The sequence below is a fragment of the Heliangelus exortis genome, chromosome 4 (genome assembly GCF_036169615.1).
Source record: "Heliangelus exortis chromosome 4, bHelExo1.hap1, whole genome shotgun sequence".
NCBI classification, from domain to species: Eukaryota; Metazoa; Chordata; class Aves; order Apodiformes; family Trochilidae; genus Heliangelus; species Heliangelus exortis.
In genome coordinates, this window is record NC_092425.1 from 2,510,946 (window position 1) to 2,521,669 (window position 10,724).

At 41.3% G+C, this 10,724-nt stretch overlaps 1 protein-coding gene and 1 long non-coding RNA gene across 2 annotated transcripts in view; one reads left to right on the forward strand and one right to left on the reverse strand.

Moving 5' to 3' along the window:
* Positions 1–10,724, forward strand: part of TET2 (tet methylcytosine dioxygenase 2) — a 65,969-nt gene that overhangs the window by 47,687 nt on the left and 7,558 nt on the right. The window contains exons 3-8 of the mRNA XM_071742602.1: positions 425–515; positions 3,872–3,965; positions 5,125–5,333; positions 6,115–6,265; positions 8,318–8,407; positions 10,402–10,539. Coding sequence (XP_071598703.1) covers positions 425–515; positions 3,872–3,965; positions 5,125–5,333; positions 6,115–6,265; positions 8,318–8,407; positions 10,402–10,539 — 773 coding nt within the window. The remainder of the gene's footprint in view (positions 1–424; positions 516–3,871; positions 3,966–5,124; positions 5,334–6,114; positions 6,266–8,317; positions 8,408–10,401; positions 10,540–10,724) is intronic.
* LOC139795679 (uncharacterized) overlaps positions 8,557–10,724 on the reverse strand; it is a 32,992-nt gene continuing 30,824 nt past the window's right edge. The window contains exon 3 of the long non-coding RNA XR_011725641.1: positions 8,557–9,045. This is a non-coding gene — a long non-coding RNA (uncharacterized lncRNA). The remainder of the gene's footprint in view (positions 9,046–10,724) is intronic.

The window sequence follows — 10,724 nt, forward strand, 5'->3', positions numbered from 1 at the left end:
CCCCACTGTAAGGTGTCTGCTGAAAAACAAGTGCTGTACAGCCCACTAATGTCAATATTTACTGCTGTTATCCCATTTATCCTCCTTTCTAGATACTGGGAGAGGAGGAAATGGGAGAAGGAGAAACAATTGTTTGGTGATAACAGGAAAATGCCTTTTGAATTTCAGTGTACAGCCCAAGATGTGAAAGAACTGCTTGGGCTAGCAAAAGGCACACAGTCCATGTCATGGCTACTTGCAGGATTAGCCACATGCTTTGCATGGTTTGTAACAAATTGTGTGGGCATACTTTAGACATAAGTGTTTGAAAACTCTGACCCCAGACCCGTACAGCAACATTCTAACAAACTGAGTTTTGCAATGTGAATTTTTTACATTAAAGATCTAAACTTCCAAGTAACAACCTTTATTTTGTTTTAAACAGAGCAAATTATTGAAAAAGATGAAGGTCCTTTCTATACCCATCTAGGAGCCGGTCCTAATGTGGCAGCTATTAGAGAAATCATGGAAGAAAGGTAATTAGTGCAAAGGCACAGGGCAGATTAACATTTATCCTTTTCTGAATGTCAGAACTTTTCCAGCTTTTGCACATAAAGAAATAAACAATTGCAAATCAAGTAATTACTTGTAGGCTTAGCTGCTCCAGTGTTGCCAACATGACGCACTGTGCTATTCACCAGAGAGTCACAATATTTGACAGGGCTAATAGTCTGCTGCCTGGCACAGGCTGCACACTCTGAGACAGATGCCAGCAAACCCAAGCAGGAACAAGTAGTCACCAGTCTGCCAAGCAAGACAGTTGGCAGTGGCTGCAAAAGCAGGCATGGACCTGGTGTTCCCACTGGGCAGGAGAATGCCAAGGTAGAAGGAAGATGGAGAGCAGAAGGCCAACTCCCCCCTGATCACTAAAATATATATATATATAGTACAACCCCAAAGGGCTAAATCTAACTTGGTCATGTCCAGAGAGTGCCATACAGTTGGTGGATAGGATTTTGGCCCAAGAAATCTGTAAACTGTTTTATGAAACCACTCCCCTCCCTCCCTTAAATACTCTTATTGCACAAAACCAGCCTTATCTTGATTGTGGACAAACCCTGTATCGTGTTGCATCCCATAATACATTTATTACATCAAAGCCAACCAAACCAGGAATTCTGAACAGCACAGAACTGCTACATGAGCTGTGCTATTTAAAAGGTTGTGTAAGCTCAAAACCCACCAGCCCTTCTAAGGTACTTAAATTAAGAACTGTCACAAATGTGACTTCTGCACTGGGAATTCTGCACTACTTGTAGCTTTTGGTGTACAGAGACATTAATGGACAGATTTTTAGAGGTATCTGGGAATTCAGATTCCCCCTGAACAAACAAGCAAACCAAGAGCTCCACAGCAGGTCAGAGACACGTAGAAAGCTGAGTTGTTAATACTTTAAGAATCTGGATAAAGAAGTGCAAAGAAGCTCTGGCCAGCTGCAGAACCAAAAGCAAAGGGACATCATTGCAGTGCTGTGTCTGAGCACTCTTTCTTAGCAAGGTCTTTTAGCCTCTGCTCATCACCACATGGTCATGGGTCACTTAGTGAGTGCAAACTGAACCCTTCAGATTACCTCTTAAGTTCTAAGGTCCTTTTTCTCTCTTAGCACCTCCTTCCCTGTGCCTTCTGTTCAGGGCTTGCCCTAATACTTGTTTTCAGCTTTGTGAGCAGTCTGAATGCATGTCAGCTACATCAGTCACCTTCTTCCTCACCCTCCTTCTTAAAATTTCTTATCTCCAGAGCTCTTATTAGTTGGTTCATTCTTTATTATTTACAACTAATAAATAAAAGAGGAAATTCATTCATATCATGATGTCAGTTATTACAGATGAAACTTTTTTCATTTCTTTACTTTGGAATGTAATTTTTTTTAATCTATTGACCTCACCTTTTTTGTTGTTTTTTTGCATTTAATTTTATTTCATATTGGCAGAAGGAAATCCTGAGGCATTATAGATAACATGCATCTATCTACTCAGCCAGGTTCAGCAGAGTATAGCAGCAGCCACTTGACCAATGGATAGTTTACAGCTGTTCATATGGTATGAACTGTGCAATTCCTTGACTGAAGAACTCCAGCACATCTCCTGATCAGTTGATTTTGTATCCCTAAGTAAAACCAGCACTTAACTGTAGAGATACTTTCATGCATGTGTGCAGTTTGTGACACTGGACACAACTGCAGCACTTCTCAACTGGCTCTCCATGAACATGGATTGACTTTCAAGGTGTTAGCACTGCCAAAAAAACAGGATTTGGATTTAGTCTTGCAGTAAATATTTTAGCTACAGCAGAAGAAATTTCTTACAGAATTCATGGGGGTTACAGGCATTTTACCTCTTCCTTCTCCCAGTCCCCACTTAATGCTCAGTGAGTTTTGCTCAGGTTTTAAAGGCAATCAGCTTTGGCCTGAAAGCACCACAACAGACATAAGGCACAATTCCTTTGTGACCATTGAAAAGATTTGATACAAAGTCCATACAAAGTACCATACAACATTATAGCAGCATCCACAGGGCTGTCCTGCAATCCAAACTAGCAAACTGATAGGCATTATTTAATTATTTTTATGTGGTTAATCAAAGAACCAAATATATTCTAACATCCAAGCCAAAGTAGGAAAAAGTGACCTAACAGTTGCCTGCAGAACATGTGTAGTACAACTTGATTTTATTTGTATAATTTCCCGTGAAACAAATTTCACAATGAGGTCACATCTAAAAATAAGCATTTTTCATTTCCTTTACAGGGGAGAAGTTTAAATACAAATATTTGCTCTTAAGTATGTTACCAAGATTTTAGTGCAAAAACAGGAGGGGATGAAAAGTCAGAAGTTCTCAAGGCATCATTAAATGTCTGTGTAGCAGGAAGGAACTATCTTGACTGCTCCAGAGGTAACAAAGAACAAGGAGACTGACTTAGTGCCCACAGCAGGTTATTTAGAAACAACCAAAAAACCAACCACAGAAACCAAAAGGTAGTGCCAGTGAGTGCAGCAGAATCTTGCCTGGAAATGGCTTAACAGGTCTGACGCTTTTTATGACTCAAGATTTGTTTTTTTCCACCTGGAAAATTTGTTGATTTCCACCTGGTCCATCAGAGGACACGGGCAGGGGATCCCCCATGTGCTCTGGATAACAGCACTACTGCATCTGGGGTGAGATTCTGCCTTGAGAGCACAGGCACTTTGATTCTACAGCAAGAGTTGAGCTTGCCCACCTCAGTTCACAGAAGGACACCCAAACAGCATCATTTGAGGGCACCTTGTGATGCTGATTCAGTAAATAAGTAAATAAGAAGTAAATAAGTAACCCTTTGTGAGCAGATGATAAAGGAGATCGATGTGATGCAAATTAATCATGACTTAACTGATTGACACTGTATCTAAACCAGAAACAAGCAGAGAAAATTAATGACTACTGCATGCCAGCTGTTCCTTGACAACTTAATTATATAAGTTCCAGAGTAATAACTTTGTTTAACCAAAAAATTAAGGAAAAATGTAAAATTCCTCCCCAAAACAGAGAGACTTCAAGTCTACTTTTCAAAAGGTCATCCATAACAAATCCTTGACAGAAACAGTAAAATTGTTTAGGAATATTAATATGATACAGGTGATTTTTACTCATTCTTGATATATTAACCACATTTGCCTCTCTTGGCATATCAGTCCAACCCTATAATAAAACCAGTGAGATAAACCACATTGCACATCCCTTCCTGTAATTTATAGTGTTTATTTTTTATGATAAGTCTGGCAAATGTGCCCCATCTTTTCAGTGTTCATGCAGAACTAGATGAAGCTGCTTATTGTACACATTTTTGTTTGTTTAAGATTTGGACAGAAGGGTAAAGCTATAAGGATTGAGAGGGTTGTCTACACTGGGAAAGAAGGCAAAAGTTCTCAAGGATGTCCAATTGCTAAATGGGTAAGTGATGTCCACAAACACTGAAAATAATGTAGTTGGTTATCATGGCTCATGCAAGCAGCCAGTGACAAACCCTTTGGTTACTTGAGAGCAAAACTTAAAATAGCTCAATGGCAGCAGTACCACAGGATGCTTGCAGCCTGCTCCCACCCCTCTGTCTTGCACTCCATTTACTTGTTGCATGGACAACAGCAAAAAGAAAATCTGGCTTAAGAGGCATAAAAACCTGAGAAGGAAGGCAGTCTCACTTAAGATTCACAACACTTGACATTCTTGTTGCTATTTAATCGTAGCTTACAAGTAAGTTCTGTAAGTGCACTGCTGTGATGTTTTTAAAATGCACTCCCAGTCCAAGAGAGGCATTAGGACACTCACTCAGCAAATGTTGTTGTACCATGGCACAGATTACTGAGTAGTTTGGGTATGCTGGGGAAAGGCAGGATGAGGAAGAACTGAAACATGGTTATACACATAGTGTAACACATAGCAGACTGCACCTTTTTCCAGCAATACCCTCAGGAGTACAAGCACTAAGAAGCAAGGACCATAGTTTATTTGCTGCTTCCTTCTCATGACTGTAATGTTTGTATGTACTAAGGACAGGCCAGAGAACTGAGGGGCTGATTACAAGTTTAGCTGCTTAAGCTTGGAGGGGAAGGGGAGAAAGCTCCCACATCCAGTTATTCTTCCTTCCACAGCTGCCCTCCCTTCCCTGCATGGCTCCTCCTGCCCTGTGTGCAGGTGGACACCATCCATCCAGCTCCTTGTGGGGAGGCATCTCACTGCTCACCTCCCTTAGCCCACTAACCAAACTGGGCCACCTCTGCCATAGCACAGATTCAGGAGGATATTCCTGCTGTGTCAGAGGTTGGGAGACACTTACAAAGCTGGCTTCCACTGCTGTGGCTTTCCATGCCACCAGTCAAGCTTAACCTCTTAGAGTTGGTATCATGAAACAGCCAGAGCAGCTTCAGCATAAATGACTGATAAAAATGGACAGAAGCAGAGGAAGACAGAAGTGGCAGTAACCTACACACACACACACACACACACACACACACACACACTAATGCTGAGGTTTCCTGTTCTCTTGCTCTGCACATTAAGAAGTGGACTGTTTGTGTTGGGGCTCTGGGGGTGTGTGTTGCTGTGCATGCAGGTAGTCCGCAGAAGCAGTCAGGAGGAAAAGCTTCTCTGCCTGGTGCGGGAGCGAGCGGGTCACACGTGTGAGACAGCTGTGATCGTGATCCTCATCCTGGTCTGGGAGGGAATCCCAACGAGCCTGGCAGACAGGCTCTACTCCGAGCTCACCGACACCCTGAGGAAGTACGGCACGCTCACCAACCGGCGCTGCGCCCTCAACGAAGAGTAAGTGGGAAGTAGGTGCTTGCCAACCTTGCAGCCTCTGAGCTGGCACCTCTGCTCGGGGCTGTAACCCTGAAATACACATCACCTTTCCAACTCTCACAGGCTGTTCTAAAACCCTTAGGAGAAAAGCAAAGTAAATGTTCTTGTAAATCCAGGAAAAAAGAACTTCACGGGGTTGTGAAGCATCGTAACATAATTAAAGGAAGAGATCTCAGCAGGGATCAGGACAGCAGATAACTCAACTTTGAAAAAAAAAAAAACCCAACCCAAACTAAATGCACTAAATCATACTGTAAGCCTAAAGAAAGTAGCCTGAATCTAAAGAAACTGCACTGTATCATTTTCCCATGTCTTCGATAGCAAAGAACATTTAGACCAAAATTAATGTAGCAGTCACTGTGTCTTACTTTGCCTTCATGGGTAGAGTCATATTTCAGGAATCCCTGCTTAGCCCCCATCAGAGGATTCCCACATTCTTGCAGTGCCATCAGCAAATAACCCTTTTGGGTACCAAGAATATCACTGCCTAACAAAGCATCACTCAAACTCTGTCCATCAAAGACAGAAACCCCACAGTCCTTGCTTTGCAGCCATGAAATTATTCACTCTGATATATTCTGCTATTATAATGCTTATGCCTCCCCTTTTTCATGTCTTCATTATTTACTGGTGGAAGATGACCCAAAACCAGTGAGTGACTCCCCAGAATGCCAGAGTCCACTGCAGGAGTGCCCCGGGGTGACCCACCTGCTGCTAACAGCCACGTTCTTTTATTTTTCAGACGGACTTGTGCATGTCAAGGGCTGGACCCTGAAACTTGTGGTGCTTCATTTTCCTTTGGTTGCTCCTGGAGCATGTACTACAATGGTTGTAAGTTTGCCAGAAGCAAGATTCCAAGAAAGTTTAAGCTGATGGGGGATGACCCGAAAGAGGTTGGTGTCCATTTCTGAAACGAGTCTCATCTGCAAGGCAATGTTTTCTGTCACTCTGGAGATGCAGTGCTAGAGAGCAGGGAGCAGAGCCCTGCCTGCATGGCATGCATTTAGGGTAATTAAATAACTGCCAGTCAGAACTGATTGATTCCAGCCACTGAGCCAGCTGGATTCACTGTCCAAATTCTGACAGCTGGGAAAAACCTCAAGACTTGAAACCATGTTTGCAGGCTTTCACAATTAGTGGAGAGGGCATGGCCTGAATCATTGTGGCTGTGTTAGGCTTGCAATTGGGCATTCCCCAGGGGCAGAGCAGAAGGTTTCCCCACTGAAGGCACAGAACTGGGAACCAGAGCAGACTGCATGGAGACAAACATATTGAAACTCAGCTCACAATGGGCAGAAGAGGACAGAAAGACTCATTGTGCATACAGTCCCCACTGAATGTTTCCAGACCAGGCTCTGTGTTACAGCAAACTGCCAACTATTTCAAACGAGGCAGAGGAATAAAAAACCCACTGACCTTAGCCTGGGCACAAGATACCTTTGAAGTTAAGACTGCAAAGGACTCCAGGGCAGCTCCAAGCTAGCCATGGATCCTGGAGGCTCCAATGGGCCAGCCTGGCTTTTGGCAAGTGCAAATTCAGTCCTTTGCTTGTGTGCAGACACACAGGTCTGCAGCTTTCACTGTGTTCTGCTGTCCTACACAAATCCAGGAATTTCTTTCATAAATAAGATCATAGATGCAGCTACTTCTGCATCCTATGGCCTGTGCTGCAAACAGCATGCAATTTAGAGTATCATCATCACTGACATACACTTTTTCCTCCTCCCTGCCCTTCTACATCCCCAGGAGTTACAGAACAGCTCTCCTTACATCATGCTGTGACACAAAGCCTTCTTTATCATAGCTTGCAGTCCTAAAATCCCTAAATTTTCTAAGCTGGGTAACTGGCCACAGCCCACCAGGCCACTCTTCCAATTTATATTCCTGGATTTACTTCCCACAGAAGCCAGAGCTGGCAGACACAGTTTATAGGCAACACAAATAGGATCTTCATCAATACCAAACAGAAGTAACACTTATAAATGGTAACCTACAGGCCATACAAAAGCTCCAAGTACTGGCAGCACCCATGAGGTCACAGCAAAGTATTTTTGACAATTTTGATAGTGACATTTTTGAGTCCCAAACCAGGATATAGTCCCACGGTAGGAGATACAGATTTTAATGCACCAGACACATTTGTCTGAAACTCATAAGTTTTACACAGCTTTTCACACATTCCAAAGATACAAACTTCTAAAAACAAGTACAATGCTTGTGCCACAAGTATAAAACAGTACCACTTTAAATTAAAAATGAGGGCTTTGAATTTGGGATTCTTATCCTGACAGCACAGGGAACAGCTCTGAAGTATGTTATTAGAGTACTTCATTCTTAAAAAGCCCTTTATTTTGAGAGTATGTGCCTCTCCCTATTAAAAAAAAAAAAAAGTGTGGTCATTTCTACCTCCATATCTCCAACTACTAGACATGTCCACAATTCTTCATTGCTTAATAACTAACAATTTCTTGAAGTCTGTAGTATTTAAATAATTTTAAATTCCTGCATGCAAAGATATTTCAGTGCTGAAGTGCTGTCACTACAATGTAAAACCTTTAAATTCACCATATTTACTTGATGGTCCATTCTGATACTATTTTTTTGAAGACTGTTATTTTTCCCAAACTCCAATAGACAAAATAATGAGCGTCATCATCCTTGGACATCAAACATCTCCATGTTGAAGAATTTAATTCTTTTTAATATAAACCAAATTAAAATTATGTGATGCCCTCTTGCAAGGATCACACCACACTACTTTCCTAGTTCATTACTTTAAAAGGATGTGAAGCAATAAAATTAAAAGAGATTCACAATAGTCACAATAGTTACTGTCTAAAGAAGAATGATAATAGTGTAAACATAATTGTGGAAAGACCCTAACTTCATAGATCCCACATATACAGCAAGAAAATGTCATTGAGCTCTCTTTCATCTCCTCACAGGAAGAAAAACTAGAATCCAATTTGCAGAACCTGTCAACCCTGATGGCCCCTACCTACAAGAAGCTTGCACCTGATGCATATAACAACCAGGTAAGCTGGGCAAAAAAGGCATTGGAGCACTTCTGCAAATAACTTGATTTTTACCACAATTCCCAGTGCTTCAACCCTGCACCAAATCATGATGTATGTCTTGTATGTTTTGTACAAGCTTTCCTTCACATCAGGGTAAAGACAAATGGAAATCAACAATTCCACTTCAAAAGCATTAGGTCACCTGCACTCCTTTACCAAATGTCTTTCAAATGTTTGCATCCAAATTTGACAACATACTCCTTGCAGTTTCATAACTGCTGGCTTTCCTTTGCAGTGCTCAGTTTCACTGCCATTACAAACATTCACAGATCTTACAGTCTCCAAAATATCAGCACCACTGCAAACTACAACATCTTTCTTTCCTGTTGACAGCATTATGCTGTAGCAAACAGCACAAGACAGATTTTTCAATTGTAACAGAACCAGTAAACTAACACAACACTGTCCATTTTTATTTGCTGTAAATCTCACTCCTTCCCTGCACATTCAGGAGCAACCAGCCAGGGTAAGCAGATTCTGTACAGACTTTACCAACTTCACTTACCTGATCAGATAATGTTTGGAGACTCATTCTGGAGGAAACTGTGGCTGTGTGCCCACTAGCTGTGGTTATCTGTCCAAATATCTGAGACATTCTGCAAGAGAAGAAAGAGGAAGAAGGAAAAAAATGAGGGGGTGGTGAACAATAAAATGGTTCTTTGCTTGGGCTGCTTTCTTTTCCCACAGAAATTCACAAAAGAACTTTTCTCCATGTAAGCCATGGGACTGCCCAGCATTTGTTGATAATCCATGCTTACACAAGGTGTAGTTTTTACTTTGTGCAATAAGGTGTTTCATACAAAACTTGTATTTGTGGGGAAACCCTGATCAAGCTATGGTCAGTGGCATTACAGAGATAATCAAGGCCTAATTGGTATTTGAAAAGGTTTTAAAACCAAAAAGCCCTAAAGCCAACTCCTGTTTGAATCCTGAAAAGAAATTCCAAATTGCCAGATATATTCTAATCCAAATCTGGATTGCAAATGGATTAAAGTCTAGAAGTGAAAAAAATCCATTTTTCCAACTGGACCCAACAGAGTAACTCAGAGAACAGTTGCATCAGTATGCTTTAATCAGGTCATTATAGCCTGGCTTTACCTTTCAGACCACTCTTACTTAATTACAAAGAAGTTTACAAGTTTCAAGGTTTGCTCTGTTTTTATTTTCAGATTCCAAGGACATTAATATTCCAGATTTTAAAAATAAAAGGTCTGTGAGCAAACTAGACACCTTTTTAGATCAAGACCTCACAAAACTTCTCATTTTACCTTACCTTGAAATGGGATCTATTAAGTTTCACTACATGTAGATATTTTTTCATTCACTTCAAAGGCTCAGGAATTTCAGCAAAGCATTTTACAAATATGGTTTCCTTTTTAATTTTTAAAATAAAATATGAAACCATCATTTGCCTAGGTCTTGATTTTCTATTACAAAATCCTTTCTTTTTGTGTAGGGTTTATTGTTGCATTACCAGCTCTTTGTAAAGCTCCCTCATAATGAGTGCATGGGCAGGAAGTACTGTCATGACTGAATTCTCTGTTTTTGGTCAGGAGCTGGAATTGTGCTTAAGCTGATGAAATACAAGTTTAGCTTGCCAAAAATATTACGAATCAAAAAGCAAATTATTATTTTTCATGAAATCATTCTGAAGTCAGTTTTCTAAAGCCATTTTCCCTTAATAGCTTATTATATTTCCCAACCACTGGCAGGGAATCACAGGTGATACACGAGGAAAAGTATTCTCAGCCAATTTCACAGTCACACCACAGAGACAGAAGAGGGAACAAAGCACGGACACGGAACTGCCATTCAATTCCTTGATTTTAGTTGCTTTCAAGATCTGTACGTTGACACTCTAAGATGTTAGGAGGCTTGCATGTGGGCACAGCAGAGCACTGAGTGCTGCAGCATCCAGCTCAGCTGCAGTGATCACTGTCACCTCTTTGCAGATCGAGTACGAGCACAGAGCACCCGAGTGCCGCCTGGGTTTAAAGGAAGGGCGCCCGTTCTCAGGAGTCACTGCCTGCCTGGATTTTTGTGCTCATGCTCACAGAGACTTGCACAACATGCAGAATGGGAGCACGTTGGTAAGTTCACCATGCATCCAGCTTCTGTACCCCAGCACTAATTTCAGCTCTTTGATTCATTAGATCCCCTCTGTTCGAATCTGCGTGTGCGTAACGGACTGCTAAGAAACCTCAAGCAGTAATTGAGCTGACTTATTACCCCCTACACAACCTTTCTTTTATTATTAATTTCATTTATTTCATAT